General features: G+C 52.0%; 1 protein-coding gene across 1 annotated transcript in view; it reads left to right on the forward strand.

The window, feature by feature from the left end:
• Window positions 1-24,155, forward strand: part of LOC117868206 (discoidin, CUB and LCCL domain-containing protein 1-like) — a 62,778-nt gene that overhangs the window by 1,497 nt on the left and 37,126 nt on the right. Inside the window, exon 2 of the mRNA XM_034753981.1 lies at window positions 14,815-15,036. Within this exon, the coding sequence (XP_034609872.1) occupies window positions 14,815-15,036 (222 nt within the window). The remainder of the gene's footprint in view (window positions 1-14,814; window positions 15,037-24,155) is intronic.

Below are 24,155 nucleotides of genomic sequence, written 5' to 3' on the forward strand. Positions count from 1 at the left end.
ACCCCCAAACTCTGCTTTGCCTCCAGCATTTGTAATGGTGTTAAATATATAAATAGGTGTTTTTAATTTATAAGGGGGGTCACACTCAGAGGCTTGCTATGTAGAAGGGGTCACCAGTACAAAAGTTTGAAAACCACTGCTATAGAAGGACACATAGGAATGAAACATGTGACCAATATGTATACCCCATAGTGATTGAATTGTACAGCAGAAGCTGGCCAGATTCAGGCTTGGTCTACACTTGAAACATACCGGCCTAGTTCTATCAGTCAGGGGTGTGAAACACACACACCCCCAGCCACCATAGCTATGCTGAGAAAGTGCCCAGTGCAGACGCAGGGCTGCCGATTTGGCATAGCAATTGTTGTTCAGGGAGGCAGTGTTCCTATATCAACAGAAAAATTCCTTCTGTCGGTGCACACCTTGTCTACACTGGGATGTATCCGGCACAGCTCTGCGGTGTAGACATAGCTTAAGTGTTGCCCGACCCCTTCAGATGCGATTAACCTTCAAAGCCCAGGTACCAGGTCTCACCTTCCCCTCATTCAGCGACCTCATAAACCTCACTTCTTCTGAGACTGCCCAAAAGACATCAGCACACCCCAGGAGAGAAAACCGCAAAGCGAACACCCTCCCTGGATCTCCCAGCATGTCCTGTCTCCTCGGGGGTTGTCTCTTGGATAGCACGTTCCTTGGGGCAGGGACCAGCTCAGCTTTGTGCCTTGTACGGCCCGCGCACGTTGTCAAAGCTTCATTCAAGGCAAGAAGTGGTTGTGAAGTGTTTTGAGAGCTGCAAGTAGAAGGAGTAGAGCATAAATGCCATCAGGAACAGTCTGCCACGTGGCCCTGTAACCCTTCCCTGAAAGGGGAACAAGCGTTACCCACTGGTGAGTGTGTTGCAGTGTGTGTTGTGCCGACCCACTGAGGAGACGAGTCTGTTACAGCCGTGAGGCAGGCGCTTTTGCTCAGTGTGTGTGTTCACTGCTCCTCGGTTCAATCCCAAGGGTGTCGGCCAACTTGGTGGCCATTGCATAAGCCCCTTTCTGTTCCCCTTAGCACCCACGGACTGATCTTGTGAGCAGCTGTTCCGTGCTTGTGGGCCTGATCCGGTGATTACTGAGTGCTTCCCCACTCACACTAAGTCTTTGGGGGGTGATGAGCATCTTTCAGGATAGATCCTCCTGTGAATAAGGACTCCTGTCATGGGTAAGGGTTTTCAGGATCTGGCCTGGCACTGGTAGGCATGGGTACCCATCTGCTCCAGTCAGTGGGAGGCTTTCCATGGGCATGGATCAGGCCCTACCTTCCCTTTGATTTCAATGGAAACAGGAACAGGCCACCCGGTTACATTGAAAGGAGCTGCATAAAAGCTGTGTGGCTTCTTTTTTTCTGTGGGAGGGGAACTGATTTAGCTTAGCTGAATAATAAAGTTCATGAGACTTAGCATTTATAAGTATCAGGGGGTAGCCGTGTTAGTCTGTATCTACAAAAACAACAAGGAGTCTGGTGGCACCTTAAAGACTAACAGATTTATTTGGGCATAAGCTTTCGTGGGTAAAAACCTCACTTCTTCAGATGCATAGAGTGAAAGTTACAGACACAGGCATTATATACTGACACATGGAGAGCAGGGAGTGACTTCGCAAGTGGAGAACCAGTGTTGACAGGACCAATTTGATCAGGGTGGATGTAGTCCACTCCCAAAAATAGATGAAGAGGTGTCAATTCCAGGAGAGGAAAAGCTGCTTCTGTAATGAGCCAGCCACTCCCAGTCCCTATTCAAGCCCAGATTAATGGTGTTGAATTTGCAAATGAATTTTAGTTCTGCTGTTTCTCTTTGAAGTCTGTTTCTGACGTTTTTTTGTTCAATGATAGTGACCTTTAAATCTGTAATAGAATGACCAGGGAGATTGAAGTGTTCACTTACTGGCTTTTGTATGTTACCATTCCTGATGTCCGATTTGTGTCCATTTATTCTTTTGCGGAGGGACTGTCTGGTTTGGCCAGTGTACATGGTAGAGGGGCATTGCTGGCACATGATGGCATATATAACATTAGTGGATGTGCAGGTGAATGAGCCCTTGATGGTGTGGCTGATGTGGTTGGATCCTCTGATGGTGTCGCCAGAGTAGATATGGGGACAGAGTAGGCAACGAGGTTTGCTACAGGGATTGGTTCCTGGGTTGGTGTTTCTGTGGTGTGGTGTGTAGTTGCTGGTGAGTATTGCTTCAGGTTGGGGGGTTGTCTGTAAGCGAGGACTGGCCTGCCTCCCAAGGTCTGTGAGAGTGAGGGATCATTTTCCAGGATAGGTTGTAGGTCGTGGATAATGCGCTGGAGAGGTTTTAGCTGGGGGCTGTATGTTATGGCCAGTGGTGTTCTGTTATTGTCCTTGTTGGGCCTGTCCTGTAGTAGGTGATTTCTGGGTACCCGTCTTGCTCTGTCAATCTGTTTCCTCACTTCCCCTGGCTCATTACAGAAGCAGCTTTTCCTCTCCTGGAATTGACACCTCCTCATCTATTATTGGGAGTGGACTACATCCACCCTGATTGAATTGGCCCTGTCAACACTGGTTCTCCACTTGCGAAGTAACTCCCTGCTCTCCATGTGTCAGTATATAATGCCTGCATCTGTAACTTTCACTCTATGCATCTGAAGAAGTGAGGTTTTTACCCACGAAAGCTTATGCCCAAATAAATCTGTTAGTCTTTAAGGTGCCACCAGACTCCTTGTTGTTTTAGCATTGATAGACTCAGATAATTAAGCCACAGCAACTGTAAATTATACCCGTCCAAATCTCAAGTCAGGGGCTGTCATGATGTTACTATAAGAAGCCAGTGGGGAAACTGGGAACAGGCTGGATGGAATGGTGGGAAAACACAAGTGTGAAGGAAATGTGTAAGGGAGAAATGAATGAATTAGCTAGAAAATGTGCTTTTCTGCCCCCTCCAATGGACAGATGCAATGATCTCTTCCCCACACCCCAATCTCTTACCCTTCCAGGACTCTACTGTGAAACCACGTCAATATCAAACAGTGCTATCCCCTCTCCACCTATACTGCGTGCACTGCAGCTGCTCAGTGATGTTATCTGCCCTTTTAGACTGGGCAGCCCACATTACAGTGATCATGTTGCACATTAATACCTTGTAGGAAAACGGTATCATCTCTGACCCCAGGGCCTCGGGGAAGCACGATGTGGATCTTGCAGACTTTGCTATGGAGCCGGGACTGTGGACCGGTAGTCTTATGAGGCCTGATTCTGAATTCAGCGCTAAGAAGATATAAACAGTTTATGGTTAACAGCTGGGCAAATCTTAGAGGTTTCAGTTCGCAGCGATTCATACAAATCCCTTTTCCCCTGTTTGCATCAGTTCACATAGGTTTTGCTGACTGTGGGTCATGGTGTGTTTGGGAGTTGGATGAGCCCAAAAATACTTCCAGTGAAATTCATCTGGTAACTGTGTGAAGCGAGTGAATTTTATGTGATTTCACCCCTACAACCATGCTGATAACACTTTGCACTTTATAGTATTTCTCATTCATAGATATTAAAGCCCTTCACATAAATGGGTAGCATCATCTCATTTTGCAGAGGGGGAAAGTTAGAGAAGGATGGCGACTTGCCCAAGGTTGCACAGCGAATCGGTAGCAGAGGTGGGACAAGAACCCAGGTCTCCTGATTCTGTGCTGTGATCAGTTCACTAGACCACAGCTTGGTCTCCCATAATCATGAAAAGGTTTGCAAATTTCATTTAGCCTGGTTGGAGTTTGATATGAAACGTGAGCCAAGCAGGAGATTTCAGCCCTCCGTGGCATCTTGTGCATGGATTAAGGGTAGAGACAGGCAAATAATAGATTTTTAGGTTCACCGTCAATCCAAAAAAAATCAGGGGGAGGGAGAGGGGGGAATTAGTTTTGGGTTGAACCAAAATTTTCCAAAACTTCTGTTCTGCTGAAAAGTCAAAAACAAAAACTTATTGGTGCTCAAATGACATTCGGTTTAGATGCGGAGCATTTTAAGACAGTTTTGAGGGTTTTAAAAATAAAATTAAAGGACATTTTTAAACAAAAACTCATTTCAAACCAAAAAATGGAAAAGTTTAGAAAATGTTAAAATGAAGTTTCAATTTTGGGGGTATCCCCCCCCCCCCAATGAACAATTTGGTGAAATTGACATAAAGTTGCAAAATAGTTCAGGGTCTCCAAATCTGCTTTTGTTTGTTTGTTTTGTTTTTGGCCAAAAACAGTTTGCCCAGTTCTAGTTAAGAGTACTCTATAGTCCTCCGAATAGGATCAGATTAAGGGAACAGGGCATTTTCTCTTGTATATTTCCATGTAAATTGCATTTGGTTTTCTTTTTTAAAGCTGTAAGCTGATTTCAGGGTTAAATATTTGTGGCACTAACTGGTTCCTAGAAAGGAAGCCTTTGGAAGTAAATAAATTAGACATTAACCTATATCGATACACATACACACAGAGAGGCAATAGACATCTAGCATTGGCCTTACAGAATGCAAATGCTGCCTGGTTTTGATGCTGTAGCTTGGAACCAAGAGGAAGTGAGATGCAGTGTTGTGTTTTGCCTTTCCTGCGTCCTGTAGCAAATATCCTGGCAGGAATCTGCGGAACATGATGAAAGTGTTTTCCTGCTGAATATGCCCAGGAAGATGCTAGTGTGCTGGGAAAGCAAAAAGGTCAATTAGAGTTTTTTACATATCAGGAAAAAATATCCCTCAGAGCGTGGGAATCGGGATTCTGCAGAAACTGGGAATTCCGCTGGCTTCCTCCATAGCTCCACAGCTTTTGCAGTTTGGGAAGGTATGAGACGGGATCATCATGGGTGTTGCAGGCAGGTCCAGCAGGTGGGAAGTTGGGGGTGCACATCTTCCTTATGAAAAGGCGGGCTTGCAGGAAGGTTTGACAGGAGCTGGGAGGGTTGGATCCCTTGTCTGATTCCTTGGGTGGAAGCCCCTATGGAAGGGGGAAAGGATGAAGATGACTGGATGCTTTGAAAGACAATTGCTCCTTTCCTTTGTTGGATAACAGCTGATGGACTCTTTTCACTGGCTTGCTCCCTTGCAAACCCCACAAGGCTGATCAAGGAAATTTGCATTCCAGAGGCAGCAGGTAAATGGATGACTGGGGCAGGTGAGAGGAGCAGGAAATGATTAAGCTCTGGTCACAAAGAGCAAATCCCCTCTTTGTGGGGAGAAGAATGTTTGTGTCATTTCTAGTGGCCCAGTTACAGCAGGAAGTAAGGAGCCGAGGTACCAGCACAATAAGGGCATTGGGATATACTCCCCCGCTGAGGCTGCCAGACCCCAACCTACCCCACCAATATCCATTCGTCCCTAACCTGTAGACATAAGAGGAGAGTTCAGTCTCCAGGGCCCATTTGGACTGTGGTCTCTCTGTCAGTCAGTGGGTTTGTGTGATGCGGACACTCACGCTCTAAGAATTGGGTTGAGACCCACCAAACTCGGGTCAGAGATGAGCTCTCGTGAAAGCTTTCACTCCTGGCTAACGGCGGCTGCATCTGGTGTCTTATAGGGGAACAGTAACGGCTTATGAGCCTGTCTCCTGAGCCATCTAGTCCCTGGGAATTCAGATACCGCCGAGCCCAGGCCATGGTGAGGATGCTGGCGCTGCTCGAGGGGCCCGAGCTGCTGGACAGGAAGCAGCGTGGCGAGCGGGTGCTGAACAGCCCTGACTCCGACCTGCCGCCCAGCCACTGGCTGCTGGCCCCGAGCGTGCTGTGGCCCCCGGGCTGCCCAATCTGGACACCACGGGCCAGGCACTGCCAGTGAGTAGAGCCCTACGTGGTTGTTTTTGCATCTGATCCACTATCCGCAAAAATGGTCTGCAGATATGCAGAGCTCTACCCATTGTGCTAGGAGCTGTACATACACAGAGAGACGCAGCCCCTGCCTCAAAAAGCTCACGGTCTAAACAGACAAGAGAGACAATCAGAGGGACAAGAAACAGAGGGATAGGAAGATGAAGGGACTCACCCAAGGTCACTGAGCAAGCGGTAGTAGAACCAGGAACAGAAAGCTGCTCTCCCAGTTCCCAATTTAGGGTTCTTTTCACTAGACCGCACGACTGAAAGGGAAGGGGCATGAACGTAGTGAAACTAACCAGCTGTTCAGAAGGGGAAGGACTATTCATGATCGCTGCTCCAGTTACAACAGGCCCAGAGCCCCAAGGAGAGTGGGGTGTAATTAATCAGCAGGGCTCCCCCGGCACCAAGTGGTAAATGCCTTATTAGTTTTCACTTTTCAATTATCAGACACCCGATAGCATCTTCATAAGCAGCGGAGTCCTGGAAATAAATCCCCGGCCGCAAGTGTGGAGCTCGGCTTATCTGTGGCATGTGTGCTTGGCATGTGCGTTAGGGAGGGTTTGGATGTTTTTACAGAGGGCTTCATTTCACAGGCCAATCTCCTCTTGGCCCTCTCTCCCCATCCTCCTCTGAGCTGCAGCAGCCGGATCTTCGGGGGGGGCGGGGGCAGAGATGAAGGGGTAATGCCGGCTCTTCTAACCATTACCTCCATTTCCCGTCCCACCACTGCTCTTCCAAAAGCAACCCTGCACCTCTGCAGCCAAGCCAAACAAGGGAGAAACTCCCCCCAGATTAGGAGCTGCCCACTCCGCTGTCTGAACACGGGCCGCAAAGGGGAAACTGGATCCCTTGCTTAAGGCACAGCTAGGACTCCGGGGTTCTGTTCCGAAGTCCGCCACTGACTTGCTCTAGGACACGGAGTTGCAGTACATAGGGTGTCCCTGGTATCTAAGGAGGGCCTGGTTGTAAGGGGATGAAAAAAGAAGTGTGAAGTTGCGTCCCCTTGGCCTGTCTCTGGTCTTCTGCTGAAGTGGGTTTGTTCAGCCCCTGACAGCCAGGTCCTCTCCAACACCGGTGAATCCACATTAGCCTGTTCTGACTTCTCAAAGCCAGTGGCTGGGTAGCCCCCACACGAGTGTCCACAAACTGGACATCTCTTGCCACCGTTCCTTTGCTGTCTCTCTCCCTTCCCCCCCCCCCTCCCGGCCATTCTCTTTATTGGATTATAAATACCCTCCAGGCATTTTACTCTGGAACAAAAATGCTTCCTGCCGTGGGAGTTGGAAGGCAGCGGATAACACAGCCACAGCAGCGCACGGCCAGAATCCGCGGCGCGCTTTGGATGTACTTTGGCATCACGCTGGCCAAGCAGATTACCCTCGCCCGCTCCCTGAGTCTTGATTAAACTCGAACCCTATGACATTAATCCCATTCATCTGCATCTTCAATCTGTGCAGCAGGTCAGCAATTCCCGTAAGTACCACGCTTCCCGTCAGGAGAAAATGACATTGATTTTTTTCCCAGTTAACTCAAAAAGAAATTGACGGGGTGACCTGACAGCTGAGGTTGGGAATGGACCAGGGAGACTTTCCCCTCTAGGGCACTGGGTCCGATTCAGCCTCGTTACAGTTATAACTAACTCCCTGGTAACACTTCCACCCCCTAAATAAAGGGATGATGGAGATCACCTCCCTTGCTCTGATGGAATTGTTACCCCCATTCCCTCCCCAAAACCTCTGGCTTCTGTTAAGCCTGCCGGGCTAGAGAGGACTTTCCCATACAAATACCAGGTGGGTAGTGGGAATGTCACCGCACCTCCTGCTTTCCCTCCTTATCCAGAAATCTACTGCTGAGGAGCAAATTCTGTGCCACCGAATTGGCCAAGTCTGCACCAAATGGCAGACAGGAAGAGCCTAGCTGGCTGCCCCCTTGCACCATGTGCTAATCGTTGACGTTTGATCAGCATGGGTGGAGAACGCTACTCAATCCGAATGCATTGGTGGTAGCCACTTACCCCCTCTGAGCACAGGTGCCGGTGATAACGCAGGGTGCAATGCAGAGGGGAATCAGGCCCAGTGATTGAGATTTGCAAAGCCCGCAAGGGGATTCAGCGGCCCCCACTGGCTGGCAAATGGGGGTCATGTGGGGACCTCACGCCATCGGCTTTGAAAAGCTCAACCAATGTTTCTCCTGGGGAAGCGTCAAAGTTCAGGGCTACTGCACCTGTATTCCCTCTCTGTGGTCCAACAAAGACACCCACTCTAGGCTCCTGGCTCCCCAGCTTTCACCCCTCTTGGGTGGAGACCCGTGTCTGTCCCTCCACACTGGGATTTTTCCAGGCTTCACAGCTCCCTGTGATATCCCCGGCAAGCCAGACTGCCTAAAAGGCCTGCATCTGCATTCTGCTTTCTCTCCAAAGGCAATGACCAGGTCCTTGCCCACAGCTCTAAGTTACCCCACATCTCTTTCCAAGCAAGCACATTTATTCTTAAGGTAAAAGCATGACAGAGAAAACATATAAAAACAATCAAAGAAACGACACGCATGCTAATAAGCTTACCAGAGATCACCCCCTACTCCAGCCTTAAGCTCTGGCAGGTGTCAGGATGGGGGTCCCTCTTGGACAGAAGGATCTGTCCATTTGCTGCATCAAAAAGAAGGCCCGGTGTCAGTTTAAACTCAGGATGTTGATCCAAAAGTCCTTTCTTCGTCTGTTGATCTCTGGAGAATCCAGTCTGAACCAATATATGCAGGTCTCTCCAGGTGAGGGTGCCTCCATAGAAGTGTTAGAACCTGAGTGAAATTGTCTGCATTACCCCACACTGTACTTCCTCCCCCGTGGAATTACAGATAATCCCCAGCCCACAATGATCCACCATCTTAATACAGGGAGATCTCCCAAAGATAGTGCAGGAAATTGCCAGATCTGTCACTGTAGGATTCCCCCACAGTGCCCCTTCACTGCAAAACAGGCACGATTAGCAATGTAGCTTGAGCCAGATCTTCAGGCAGTGTCAATCAGTGCAGCCCTGCTGACGTCAGGGGCGTTGTACTGGCTAACACCTGTCAAGGATCTCGCCCAGAATTTTCTTTTTTTTTTTAGAGGCACTGTATAAATATGGCCAACAAAGTGCAAGCTCCTGGAGGACTCTGCCTGGAGCTGCTGCTTTCGCCCTTGGGTGGGGCGAGAGCATTTTAAACTGGATTCCCCAGTTCCTCACCCCCCTTTCTCTGCATTACGCACACCCCTGGCGTCCATCCGGGGCATTTCACTGGCTAAGGGGGGAGATGGCCATGATGGAGGAGCCCCTGCTTAAAGCGCTGGCAGTGCCTTGCGGGATTGGACGTGGCCAGCAGTTGTTCCCATCTGGCAGCCGTTCGCAGGCTTCTGTGAAAGGAGACGGTGGTTTGAGCTCAGCGCCTCGTGGGCAGGAGTCCATCGCACATAAACCAGCGTCACTGGCCGCTCCCTCACAGAGAGGGACACAATGAATCATGGAGGAGGCTGAACACTGCCTAGCGATTCCCGGGCCTAGCAACCGGGGAAGGTGGGGGCTCATCAGCTAGGCAGGAGGCGAGAGCTTGCCTCTTGTAACAGTCCAGACTTTCCCTGTTCTGTGGGGAAATCAGGGACTTCGCTCCAAATTCACTATAAACCTCTGCAAGCTATTTTTTTCTAAGGGAAAACACACCCGTTTACTCCTCCCTCCCTGGGGTGGACAGGTACGGCCTGCTTCTAGCAACTGGGGGAATCCACTCTGGGCATCTGAACTTGGAACGGCAGCGTTGACTCCCCTAGAACTGACGTTAGCCTCCTGGCCAGGGCAGTGCCATAGTGATGAGGTGTGGAGAGATCGGCTTAGCGGCGTGACTCCTGATTTATGCCATGTAGGGTGACCACCTGTGTTGGATGGAAATAAGGGAAAACCACATGAAAAATAAGGGACAACACTTTGTTTTAAGGGACATTTTAGGGAAACACCATTTCCTTTACCATATCATGGATTTTTCTCTCATTTCTGTACGTTTTCACTGTCCTCTAGTATACAATGCAATTATCATACGCTTCAGCTAATGTTTAAAAATGGTCCAGGGACACCATTTAAAATAAGGGACAGGTGGTCACCCTAAGACGGATCAAGGAAATGAGGGACAGGTGTGTCACCCGCACTCCACGACGCTACAATCAAGCCCTACGTCTGCTTGTGAATGCAGCGCTGTCCAAAACACAGCTGTCCGCTCCTCTCCCTCTGGCCAGCCTCCTTCGCAGCGGGATGGTGTCGCGAGGGCTGCCGGAGGTCGCGCCGGACCACGGGAGCTTCCTGCTTTGGCATCCAAGAGCCGAGTGCGTGCCGATGTGTGAAGAATAATAGTTCGGCCTCCCACGAGCAGCTCTTGCGGGAAGGTTTTTCTCAAGCTGTGTGCGCTGGGAGTCTCATCTCCCTGCGAGAGGCCGAGAAAAGCAAAGGGAACAGCAAGCAGGCAAAGGGACGCTTTCAACGTCTCCGTTTTGTCCTGATGCCAGTAGATGGGGATGGCTGGTTTTGGCCGCATTTGAAATGCAGGCTACACAATAGCTGACAAGCAAGAGAAGGGACCTAATTGATATTTGGCCACACAGTGGCTCCTCTGTTAAAGGCTTTGCCCCAGTCAGCATGTGCTATAGCAACCCCGGACCACGGGCTGCCAAGGGGGTGGCTGGCAAAACTGGGGGCTTTCTGGGGCTGAAAAGCAGGTGTGCTGGCGGGGACAGCAGCCTGACTCATGAGCTCCCAGCAGCCTCAGCGTTATCGGAAATAAACAACCAACCCGTTTGCGCGAGGATAATGGAGTCTTTTCTCCTCCTGATCAGAAGCACTTGATTTGTACTCCAGAGACCACACTCAGCCTCCATTGGCCAGGACCGGTCTGTGATTGATGAAAAGAGCCCCCGATAGAACATCTTGGCAGAACCCTGGTCACCTCCCTCCTTCTTCTTTAAGTTTCGCTTTTAAGGGGCACCGTCAATTTAGTGTAAGCCCCAAATTGTTTATTTAATTGTTTGTTTCCTCTTTTTAAAGGGACAAGGGCCTGAGCCAAGTCCCTTGAAATCAATGGAAAGACTTCCAGTGACTTCAGATCAGGCCGTGAAGGTGGCTTTTCCTGCTGTGGGCTTTTAGACATTGTTATTATTTAAACCAAATCAGGTTTTTTTCTCCCTGCGTGGAAGCATTTCTCTGTCGGGCTGGGAAACCAAGCAAGCACGACAGCTTGCTAGTGCAGGAGAACCGGAAAGTGAAACTGACCGGGAATGGGATGTGAAAGTGACCAGTCTTGTTTCATTGGGCCAAACTCAGTTTGCAAAGATCAAGAGGGAGCCAACTAGCTTTCTCGGATAGTGTTGTTAACATTCTCCTATGCCCATGGTATCTACACCTACCCTGAGCACAGAAAAGCTCTTCTGTGATCCGCGGCTGGTGGCAGAGCTGTGATGTATGAAGGGATAGAATTCCTGATTTTGGTTAACCGCCTGTCAGTGCCGCCAGAGGGAAAGCTGGCAGGAGCAAGGGCAGTGTGGTTTTAAGTTTTTCAGATGGTGGCAAAAACAAACAGCTGCCAGATCACCGTTTCCAGAGCTCTTCAAATCAGCTTTATCATTGTATCACAGTAGCAGCGACAGGCGCCAATCAAAATCAGACTGTGCTTGGTGCTGTATGTACACAGAGCGAGAGCCAGGCCCTGCCCTGGAGAATTTACAGACAAAGGGTGGGAGGAGAAACAGAGACACAGAGCAGCAAAGTGGCTGGCCAGCCATAGGCGCCGACTTCCCCACTTTCCCGTGGGTGCTTGATCCCCCCCTGCCTCCAGCCCCAATCCCATTCCAACTCCTTCCCCAAAGTCCCCGCCCCAACTCCGCCCCCTCCCTGCCAATATTCCAACTTCCCCAAATCCCCAGCCCCGCCTCCTCCTCTGAGTGTGCTGTGTTCCCGCTCCCTCCTGGAGTGTGCTAACGCTGCCAAACAGCTGTTTGGCGGCGACCGGGCAGGAAGCACTGAGAGGTAGGCGGAGGAGCAGGGATGCAGCGCACTCAGGAGGGGAGGAGGAGGTGGTGGGGCGGGGAGTGAGGGGAGCTTGGCTGCCGGTGGGTGCAGAGCACCCACTAATTTTTCCCCATGGGTGCTCCTGCCCCGGAGCACCCATGGAGTTGGCACCTATGTGGCCAGCAGCTTATTGGCACAGCCAAGAACTGACCCCAGTGTCCTGACTCCCAGTTGTGTGCCCTACCCTTTAGATCACATGCCAAGCCTAAGCGACTTCTTTTCACTATGTATTATTTGCATTCCAATAGGACCTAGAGGCCCCCAACCAATACTGGGGCCCCCTTTTGCTGGACACGGTACAGACAAGGAGTGAGAGACAGTCCCTGCCTCTAAGAGTTCACAGTCTCACTAGACAAGGCAGACAAAGGGTGGGTGGGGAAACAGGCAGAGAGAAGTGAATAGCTCTAAAAATCTCGCCCTAAGTGACTTACCCAAAGCCACACAGGGACTCTGGGATGGAGTTTAGGGCCCTCAAGTCCCAGCACAGCTCCAGTCCCTTAGCTACAAGATCATCCAACTTCTTTATCTCACCCATGGCTGGCCGCAGTGGGGAATTGAAAAATCTGGGATTTTCAGGCTGGCTGCTCCCCGCACTCCAGTTCCCAAGATTTTTCTTGGCCCTATGGCCCGAAAAATTACCCAGAAAAAGATGTTTAATGAGGAAAATATTTTAAGTGACTCTAGAGAATGGTGGGAGTTGGAAGTTCAATGAGCATTCGCTTGCCAGCTGGTCTAATCCAGACCCCTCTCTCTCGTCCTCCTCTGTTTTACGCAGTGGGCCCGATTCTTCACTCTGTTACTCGTCTTTAGTGCCCGTGTAACTCCATTAAATTCAATGGCAGAGGGGATGGCCATTGGTTTCAGGGGAGTTAGGCTAGGGTGTAATACTGGAGTAATGCGGCGGTGAATTGGTCCAAATGACACCCACGCAGCTGCAGTGCTGAGAACTCGGGGGCTCCCCCGCAAAAGCCCAAGGACCTCCTCACTCTCCTTTCACTTACACGGGTGGAAATCAGGGATAGCTCTGCTGAAGTCATTGAGTGTAAACGTAAACGAGAGGGGAATCAGAGGCTGAGTCTCAGGCCAAACGCTTGAGGTTAGGCAAGTATGGTCCCACCCCAAAGAAGGCTGCATTTCCATAGCAACGGAAGTTTGTAGCGTACTGTGGGGTGAAAGGTATGGGAGAAGGGGCAGTGCAGTTTAGTGGACTAGGAGTCAGGAGACGCTGGTTCTATTCCTGCCTCTGCCAGGCAAATCACTTTGCTGCTCTATGCCTCAGTTTCCCCTCCTATCCTTTGTCTATCACAAGGGTAGGCAACCTATGGCACGCGAGCTGATTTTCAGTGGCACTCACACTGCCCAGGTCCAGGCCACTGGTCCGGGGGGCTCTGCATTTTAATTTAGTTTTAAATGGAGCTTCTTAAACATTTTAAAAACCTTATTTACTTTACATACAACAATAGTTTAGTTATATATTATAGACTTATAGAAAGAGACCTTCTAAAAACGTGAAACTGTATGACTGGCACGATTCTACAATAAAACCTATTAGGTAAACAGCAGATACAATGGTCTCACACGTGTGGTGAGAAATGAAGCAATACATTGTCTTTTGGAACAAGAAATAACATTTGTAGACAAACCCCTGATTAGAGAGACATGCGTCCAAATAGATATGGCAGGAGTGGAGGTTACTGGATTGTTTTCTCATTCACACGCACTCGTTTCCAACGACATTTTTTTTTTTAAAGCTGATTTTAAAAGCCCTGAAATCTGTAGCTGAATGCATCTGAAGAGGAGAAAGGTAGATGGCACTTTTGCTACCTACCTGTAGGCCATGTCTACACAACCACTTATGCCAGCAAAACATATGTCGCTCAGGGGTGTGAAAAAAAACACCCCCCGGAGCAACCTACGTTTCGCCGGCATACGTGGTACGTGCCCAGCGCTGTCGGTGGGGAGCTATCTCCCGTCAGCAGTGAGCAGCATATGAGTGACCTTCCAGCGACGCACCTGCATTGGTGCAGCTATGCCGGGTAAGCTCACTAGTGTAGACATGGCCTAAGTACCTTTCCCAGGCCTGAAGAAGATCTGTGTGTGTAGCTCCGAAGCTTGTCTCGCTCACCAACTGAAGTTGGTCCATTAAAAGATATTCCCTCCCCCACCTTGTCTCTCTAATCTCCTGGGACCAACACAGCTGCAACAATTCTGCATATGAGCTACTCTGGGCTATTTCCCCAGGTAGACAAGTCCTTAGAGGTTAGTGGTTATTAATAATTCTAATAAATCATACAGATTTTGATCTTCTGTAGCACCTTCCACCAAAGCTACCAGAGCCCATTACAGACCCTGATGAATTGATGCTGCCAACAGTCCTGCAAGGTTGGGGGATGGTACTATCCCCATTTTACAGGTGGGGAAACTGAGACATGGAGAAATTAAGACCAGCATTTTGCAAAACCAACAAGGAGCACCTTGTCTCTAAAGGTGCCACAAGGACTCCTCGTTGTTTTTGCCGATACAGACTAACACAGCTACCCCTCTGAACCCCCTACTTTTGAATTTCCCAAGTGCTGAGATGCACAGCTCGTGCGATTTCAGCCGGCGTGCCAGATGTTCAGCTTCTCTGGAAGTCAGGGGTACCCCCAGCTGGAGACGGCGGGATCACAGACTTGCCTGGCATTGCTCAGTGAGTCCACAGCAGAGTCAGGGATGCAGCCTAAGAATCAGCTCCCAGTGCCCCACTCTGGGTGCTCCTTGAGGGGTCAGTTAGTGTCTGGACCGCAGGGGCCATTTCTGATGGAGCTGCCTCACGGCCGATGTATCAGCCGAGAGAGGCACGTGCGCCGCTGGTGTCTGAAATGCAGCTCACCCTGCCTCCTTGTGTTCCAGGGGACGGATGTGGTCACACCGTGCTGACGCCTCACAGCGGGACACTGACCTCCAAGAACTACCCTGGCACGTATCCCAATCACACAGCCTGCGAGTGGAGGATCCAGGCAGCCGAAGGGAGCTCTCTCCTCCTGGCCTTCGGGGACATGGACATCGAATCCTCCCAACACTGCGCTTCTGGCTTCTTGCTGCTCTCCTCCCCTTCCAATGGCACCAGCCGCGGTAAGGACTTCCCTGGCACAGCCTTCGCCGCTCGGGCAGAGGCAGCCACCAGAGCACCACGTTGCAGGGCATACGGAGGGGATTTTTCCTTGCCTCCCTCGGTGGGCATAGAGCTCCGCAGGCGAAGTGGAACCAGTGCTGTACCAGGGAGGGTGGGGCTTGGGTAGGCCATGCACCCCCTTGCATGCCCAGAGCACAGCATCAGCAGGGATCCATGCAGGGAGCAGGACTGGATGGAGAGGAATGGGGAGCTTGTGCTGTGTGGACCCCTTGGCTGCATGCAGCACGGCTGCAGGAGAACTGGAAGCCCTGAAGGGTGAGCAAGCCCCACAGGGGAGAATCCCAGTGTTACGCCGGGCTGCAGCCTGCTCTGTAGGCTCTCGATCCATTATTATAGTGTACCAGGGTGCTCAGTGCTAGGCAAACAGGGAGGGAGACCCAGTCCCTGGCCCACCAGCTCCCTACGCCACCTGTTCATTTCAAGGGGGTTCTGCCTGAGCAGGTGTTTGGCAAGATGCCAAACTCCAGGGGCTCAGCACCCGATGCGCCGATAGGGTACGGCCAGTCCTGCTTCCAACGGCCCAGCTCAGAGAACCCTTGGTGCAATCCCCACTGACCCACCAGCCTTGTCCAAAGGAATCCCCCAGGCTCGGGGTGGAGCTCATGGACTCAAACAGTGTCACCCTCTGGTGCCCTTGACAGAGCTGTCTAGTCCCCCACTCATCCTGCCCAGAACCCCAGCGGGTGCTGGCCTGGGACAGGCACCCAGTGACACACGGCCTATGGACCCACTGGCTGTGGCTTGACCTCTGAGCCCCACCGGCCGGTGCCGTTCTGCCAGTTCTGCTGCCTTTTGGCATTCAGGTGCCCCCAGTGGGACCGAGGTATCTCCAGCTTCCAAGCTAAAGCGTGCGGCCCTGCAACCTCTGGCCACGATCCAGCAATTTCAAGGCCTGAGCTACCAGGTCTCAAGCCTGCAATTGGGAACAGACCCCTCCCCAGCCCCGTGGGGCTCAGATCCGACTGAAGGATTGTAACCAGGGTTACGCAAAATCCTAGCTGAGGAGAAGATCAAGAAAATCTGGCTTTTTAATTATTTTACAGAGGAGCTATATGGGACGTGGGGATCATGACAGAGGGGAAAGGGTGCAGGGATGGGAACAGATGTGTCCGCAAATTGATTAACTTTGTCTGCTGAGAAATTGCCCAAATATTGCTAGGATTTTCGGGGGGAAGATTTAATGGACGTAAGAGGGATTTAACTGGCCAGGCAGAGCAGCAGCTGCCTGCAGAAAAATCCTTGTGGAGGGAGGGGGAAACAACCTTTGGAAATCTCTGCCAGGGGGATGTCTTCCCGGAATCTGATCCCTCACGCAACAGGTGTTGTACTTAAAGTACTGCACAGGATCTTTTCAGGGGGAATAAGGCAAAACGCCACATTTATTAGTAATACATGTATTTATTAACACTATATTATATGCATATAATATATTACACTTACACTCACACACACACACAAACACACTCCGTCTTGTTGTTACCAATTAGTTGCTCCCCTTAACTTCACTGGCCAGGTGAGTTAGATGGGGGAGGGGGTGGAGCCGGGCTTCTGCCGATCCGGATCGATGCTCCCATGTTGACAAGACGAGACCCGGGGTCCTCTGCAAGACACCTTACTTTTATAGCAGCTTTTCTCTTATGCAAATTTATACCAAATTCAAACTCTGTGTCTGTGTCCATTGGTCCTTTGTGCTGCTTTCTTTTGAGTTTCAGAGTAGCAGCCGTGTTAGTCTGTATCCGCAAAAAGTACAAGTACTCCTGTTTTTCTTTTGAGTGTTGTCCCAGTGCTGCAAAGAGGGTGTTTCCAAAAGAAGGTGCTTGCTTCTAACCCCCGAGGCTGTCAGTATGTCTGCTTGTCTTTAATGAGCCCACTTGACACGTTTTATTGTCCTTGGGTCTGGCTCCCAGCCCCTCTCCAACAGTTGAGGCTGTCTGGAGGTGCTGCCTTCCATGCCTTGCTCATTCACACCTCATTCATTCAACAGGGCAATTGATTAAGAGTGGGGGGGGGGGGAGAGCTCTTGTTCTAATGCTAGCAAAAAGAAATTTTTCTTCTATCTTATTCTATCCTTAGGGGCTATAATATTATACCAAGGGCCATGCAAAGTTTCTAAATGAGGCTTTGATACAAAGTCCCATGAAAACAGAGGTCACACGTGGGTAGACCCACCACAAGGTTATATGAAGAGGCACAATGTAAAGTCATATGAAAATTATCAGAGATTGATCTACACAGGCTGCCCAGGCCATAGGAGGGGGAGGCGACCAGCCCTGAGCCAAGAGGAAACGGAGCTAACCGCGGAGTGGCACGGCCTGAAGCAGGAAGGGAATTGCCTGACAAAGAGGCACAGAGTGACAAGCAGCCAGGAAGCTCAGTGCACAGCGAAGAGAGGGCCCCATTGTGCTCAGTCAAAGGGACACAGGAGAGGGTCGCTGCAGGGAATCAAATGCGTCTCTGAATAACCATAGAAATGGGAGATGGAAAATGCCTATTAAATCACTGAGTCCATCCCCCAGGGCCGGGACTGTTCCTATAGTCTGTTCTCTAGAGCTCTCTCCCCCTCCCAGTATATTTAGCCATGTTGGGGAGAGTTCAGAGGAAGGACAAATCCCCGGGATGGTATTTTACTCAATATTTGGTAGCCAGTAATTCAGGTTCCCTTGTTAGGGCTTGGGGCCCAGTCCTCCACTGGGGGAAATCAAGGCAGCTTCATTGGCCTCCATGGAACTGCTCCAATTTCCCCCAGGAGAGAATGCGGCGACCCATTGGCCTTGCTGCCCCAGGTCACACCACCCTTCGTGCAACCCCCCCCCAGCGACCTCGACGGCAGCTGTGAAGTTGGACGTGGGGGATCCGGCTCCGAGTTTAGCAGCCCAGCGTTGACCCTGTGCTGTGCAGGCTGCTGCAACTCCGTTGGTGGGTAGACTCCATGGGTCTTCCAGCGCCCACGTACGTGGTTCTCACCTCACGCACCCATCTCCTCCATCGCCTTGTGCGGGGGCCACATACTGCTCCTCTGCCTGCAGAGAGACTGGAGATGCCGGTTTGTACTGGCAGCTACCCACTTTGGCAGGGGTCATGAACGCCGAGCTGCATTTTGTGCGACTCGGACGCTCCTAGCGCTGGAGCTCCTCGCTGGGAAGTGCCATGAATACAGCAGCTTCTGCATGGGATGAAGCTACCCGGGCAGGGACAGGTTAGTCCCAGGGCCTGCACCTGAAATCCCTCTAAGCCATTAGTATTTCCAAGGTAAAGAACAAGCAGGGGGGGGGGTGGGGGGGCTGACCTCTTTTCAGCCCTTTCTCCAGCCCAGAGGAGCAAAGCAGGGCACAAACTCAACGTCTCTCCCCTTGCAGGTCACCTCTGCTGCTCTGTTTCTCTTGGCACGGCGCATTTCACGCCGTGTGAACTGCTGAGTAAATGTTTAGGAGCAAGAACCACACGCAGCTGCCAAGGGCCCTGTTGCTGCCAAAAAAAAAGAGTCCGTTCCGCCTGGGTTCTTTCCTAGTCCGAAATGCCCCCGATTGCGCTTAAAGCCACTGCAGAGCTCCCAGGGTTAACGGGCACGACCCACGCGGGAGTTAAAGCTTTACCTCTCCTGGCTCGGGCTTTTCTAAAAACCCCTTCTGTTCAGTCTCTTCCCCACCACAAGTTCTCTCCCCGCCCCCCGGGTACTTCTACGCCCTCCCATGCCTAGTATCGGAGCACCTTCCAGTCCTGAATGGATTCTCCTCACCGCTGCGCCTAGGGCAATGCGATCATCCCCATTGCACAGAAGGGGCACTGAGAGGTTAAGTAACTAACCCAAGCTCACACGGGGAATCTGTAGCAGAGTGGGGACTGTGCCCAAGTCCCAGACTCGTGACCTGACCGGCAGGGCCGGCCTGCTCTCCTCGTTAACAGGGCAATAGTACCAGGGTGTGAGGATAGGAAGGATGGTTCAGTGGTTAGGGGACTAGCCTATGACTTGGAGCCCTTGCTCTTCCATGGGCTTCTTGTGTGACCTGGGCTAAGTGTCTCTGGGCCTCGGTTTGCCATCTGTGCAATGGGGCGAATAATACTGCCCTGCCTCCTAGGGGATTGAAGATCGTGAGGTTCACAGCTACTAGGGTAACAGAGCCACATAAGTACCATAGACAGACTTAGAGATCAGTGCCCCTTTAGGCACCAAAATGAGGGCCAGATTTTCAAGTGCTCAGCTCCCACTGTGACTCTTAAGGGCAGATTTTAAGTGGAGTTCCGGACCCAATATGCTGTAAACCTGGCCTGTGATGTACCTGGGGAGCTGGGGATCATCACTTCCCAGCCCCCACATTTGTATAGAGGACGTGGTGATAATGAAAATACAAAACACATTTCAAACAAGTACTCTTCTCCTGCGATGTGTGATTGGCCAGTGGAACTCCCTGCCACTGGATCTCACCGAGGCCAAGAATGGTGAGCAGAAATGTAAAATCCACAGCTGCATTCAAAAGACAAACAGTGTGAACCGGGTATAAACCCTGCTTCGGGGCAAAGCCAGTCATCAGTGGCTCGAAGCTGGGAAGCGTTTTCTGCTCTGGGTAGGTTATTTCTTAACTGTCCATTGTGAGGTTTTTTCCACCTGTCCTAAGTGAGTATAAAGCGGACTGGGGCAGGTGCACTCAGATTGCCCAGGTGTAAACGGCGACACGTGGTGCAACGCAAGGGGACAGTCAGCCCCACAAGGGCCTGGGCTCCCTTTCTAGAGCACCAAATTCCAGCACGGGAGGGAGGCACAAGCTTCTCTTTAAAGTCCGTGGGCTAGATTCTTGGCCCTGGGCCAGGTTTGAGCCCCGCCCAGTGGGCATTCCTCTGATGAAGGGGGGGATCCGCCTGGTGGCATGGAGCCAGCTGTAAGCCGCATACCCCACTGCCACCAGCACGGGGCCGTGCCAGAAGGAGAGCAGGGCTGGAGCCGGCTGCGCTCCAGCAATCCCCAGCCTTTGCAATGGGCCTTGGGGGCCATTGCAGGCGGCCATGATTAAAGCAGCCGCAGGGCCCCCACTGATTGGGAGAGCAAATAAATGGCAGAAAGTCGCACGTGCTGTCCCCCAGCTGCAAGGGTAGCAGACTGCATGTAGCCAAGGGCGGCTCCGGCCGTGGATTCACACACTCACAGCAGCAGGAGGAAGACAGATTTATTTTTTTTAAAACCATTGGAAAGATCTTGCTATTTTCCTGACATTTCACAGGCTGTTCGCAACACCCCTGGGATGGAGCCTCCTGGGCTCCGGTGTCATCTCCCCCCTCCCCGCTGCCTATATATGGTAACAAATTAGGGAGCCATTCGCTGCATGTGGGTTGTGGCCAGTATATTTTTAATGCGTCTTGCGAGGCCTGATCTAGCTACCCAACAAAAGAGATTGGGCCACAGAGGAGCGATCGCTCTCCAAGGGCCTCTCTCTCCAGAGTGGGGGGTGCCTTGGGGGGGGGGTGCTCCGTTGGACATGGGTTGTTTCTATCTGTTGATAATATCTTGAAATGGAATTTGGTCTCCTTTGTGATACTTTTAAAAATTTCCTTTCTTTCAGGCACGTGCACACTGGTTTGTTATTGTAGGGTTGCTCAGGGAGGCCGAGGCTGCACCTCGCTGCGGTTTGTTATTGTAGGGTTGCTCAGGAAGGCCGAGGCTGCACCGCGCTGCGGTNGAGGCCGAGGCTGCACCACGCTGCGGTTTGTTATTGTAGGGTTGCTCGGGAACGCTGGGTTACAGTCACTGGTTTCCTCTAAATAGAGCTGGAGAGACACTAATTTACACCAGCAAAGAATTTGGCCCAGTAGGTCAGCTTGTGACCAGTGCAGCCTTTCCACTGAAGCCATGTTTTGGTTACAAGAGCGTAAGTTTTGCATGGATTTTTTCGCCCCTATAGCTCACCCCACTGGCTCTTGTTCCCGACTGGCACAAACACTATAAACAGATCCTTGCTCCCAGGCTGGAACTTTTGTGCCAAGTTTTAGCCTGGAGCAAAGCTTTCCTGGCTGCGTGTCGTGTTCAGCTGGTTGCAGAGGGTTTCTGATTGCGGAAGCTCTGCCGGAGCTGGGGCTTGGAGCGGCAGGATGCGTGCTGCTGGGACAGGAGAGCAGCTTCTGGCTCCAGTCTCCTCAGCATGGTTGGGGTTCGTTTGCTGTGGGGAATTACACCGCTGGCAAACGCCGCACAACTGAGGCAAGCAGTGTGGAATGAGAGATTTCATGCCACCGCGCTCCAGCCTCGGGGAGCAGCTGGTCTTTGCAAGAGCCGTGACGCCAACAGCAGGGCAAGCTAGGATCCAAGCTGGGTCATCCCATGGGCTGGAGAAGGTCTAGCTGAGTCAGCCTTCCCCACCGCCAGTGCTGGACCATCCTCCAGCATGGCAAGACCCAAAGGGAGGTAGCCTCTTCTGCAGATGGAGAGCAACCGGAATCCATCTCTGGCTAGGTCCTTAAGGTGGTCTGGTTGGATATGCAGTTTATGTCCATCACTGGCCATCTTATCCCATCACCAAAGCTCTTGGCAACCACGTGATTGCTGGCCACAGAGGGACATTCCTTGGTGAACTCACTTTGCAATTCATTGGGCTCCGACCTTAATAATCCCAACTCTTCTCCACGCCGAGCTCCTACACCGGATGATCTCCATAGAGCGTCACCACGTCACCTTTCTGGTAGAGCGTCAAGCTGGAGGGAGAATGCCACAGTGCGCTGTGGGGGGTAGGTTTGAGAGAATGGGAGGGAGTGATCCATCAGTAGATCTTACCCACCAGCCGCAGATAACCACTGCCATGAGGGCCAGGGTTAGAGCTCAGCATCCGGCAGCCTCCATTGGGAACCATCCGGCATGATCTGAAGAGTGTAATCACTCTTGGGAGCAATGGGAGCTGTGGTGTCCTGGGTTCCTTTGGACATTTGGCCCCATGCAATGAAGAACAGACCAGAGAGAGCCCCTCCAATGATCCTGCCTCCGGCTGACCAGCCTGCCAGCCAGAGCACTCCAGACCTTAAAGCTGTGTAACACCGACAGACCCCGGTCATCGGCGGGCGGGATCGAACCTGGGGCCTCCGGAACTAAATGCATGAGCCTCTACTGCACGAGCTAAAAGCCACGTGGCCCTAGCTCAGACTGTAGAGCAGACTCATTCATCCCTAAGTGGTCTTGGTGCCACGAGAGGGGACAGAACACCCCACCCAAGAGGTGTGCAGGTTGCAGCTGCAGTAGCCCGCTGCTGCCATTCCTAAAGCGCCACCAGCCTCCTTTTCTGTTCTCAGCCCAGCCCGCTCTCTGGTGCTCCCACACAAGGTGGTCCAAGGGGCTCCCCATAGGAGGCAGCTAACGCTACATCTCAGGCGAGTTCCCAGACATTGTGTGTGGCTGTAGATTCCAGTAAGAGGGCTGCCACGTGACTGTCTCTTCATAAGAAGAACAGCCAACCCCATTTCCCTGTGGCTAGAGGAAGGGACGGGGATGAGGAAGCCGGGGGAGTCGACAACCCTTGCTTGACTCCTGAGCAAAGTTTCTGTGCCGAGGGAGGATTAGCAGTTTGTCTGCCCGGCCACTGCAAGTACCGAAAACAGTTTATTTAGGATTGGTGCACGCCGGCTGCGCCAGCCGTTCATCCTGGAGTGTGCAGGAGACGTACATCCCCACCCGCCCCCCGTACGTATACCCACATTCACACGCGTTTTGCCCCAGAAGGTTCAGGGTTAGGTACAACTAATACAGACGCGCGGGGCTGTTGGAGAAATACAGAGCGAGGGCCAAAGTCTGCAGTTCTGCTGCTGCGGCTCCAGGGTCGGGAATGGCGTCGCTGAGACCGGAATGATTTGGCCCCCAGGCTCGGCGCGTAGCTTGCAAAGCAGATCAAGACGGGCAGGGCGCAGAAGGACCCGAGAGTGGCGCCTAAAGCTGTAGCTCTAGCACCTGGCCGTGCTGCAGGAAAGGAAGTTGTACAGCCGACAAGGGCAGGGCCTGGTTTTCAAAGGGGCTGAGCAGCCAGAACTCTTCCAAAAGTCAGCAACGGGGTTAGAACCTGGGACGCCTCACCCGAAGCCTGAGCTTGAACTAAGGGATTCACAGGCGCCGCCTCCTGGGTGCTCCAGCCCTGGCTCACCCACGGGGAAAAATTAGCAGGTGCTCCACACCCACTGGCAGCCAAGCTCCCCTCTCCTTGCCTCCTTCTCCCCCCGCCCCGCAAGTGCGCCGCCTCCCTGCTCCTCCCTCTCCCTCCCAGCGCTTCCAGCCACCTAACAGCTGTTTGGTGGCGCTTTGGACTTTCTGGGAGGACAGGGGAGGAGCGGGGACACAGCGCGCTCAGGGAGGAGGCGGAGAAGAGGCTGGGCAGGGGAAGAGACTTTGGGGAAGGGGTGGAATGAGGGCGGTGCTGGGGTGGGAAGAGGAGGGGCAGGGCCAGCGTTGGGGGGGGGGGGACTGAGGGTGTGTTGAGCACCCACCGGGCAGAGGGGAAGTCGGCGCCTATGCAGGGATTAGCTTCTGCCTAGCTACTAGCAGTAGTAGACTCTTCTCCTACATTTGTACCAGCCACTAGAGGGGGACACAACACACGGAGCCAGGATGCCACATTAGTACCAATGAACTCCCATTGACTTGGGCAGGAGCTGGGGGCACTCAGCACCTGGCAGGATTTGGGCCCTGATTTATGCATTTTGAGACTCTCCATCCCAACATGCTGGAGCAGGCCCAGGAATCCCGGTTATTATCGCTCGCTGTGAACTGTAGAGGGTTAAACTCAATAGTCTGCTCCCTTCCTCTGCCGGCACAGCTGGGAAGGCCCCTCGGGGCTCAGCAGGTTGGGAAGTTCTGTGGAAAAGTTGGTTTAAAGTGGGAGAGGGGCGGAGGACAGGACGAGGTCAGTGTTGTGGTTGGAAGAGGGGCTTCCAGTCACTGGCCCTGTCCTTGGGAAACCAGAGGCCTCTCGGAAGTGCCGTTTGAGCAGGATGAGGATGTGGGATTCACTCACTCTGACTCAGATGTCGCTTCTGGCTAGTGATCAGCACCACTTCGGATGAATCACAGCAATATATACATAGCGAGCCAGACCCC

This window comes from Trachemys scripta, chromosome 20 (assembly GCF_013100865.1).
Source record: "Trachemys scripta elegans isolate TJP31775 chromosome 20, CAS_Tse_1.0, whole genome shotgun sequence".
NCBI lineage: Eukaryota > Metazoa > Chordata > Testudines > Emydidae > Trachemys > Trachemys scripta.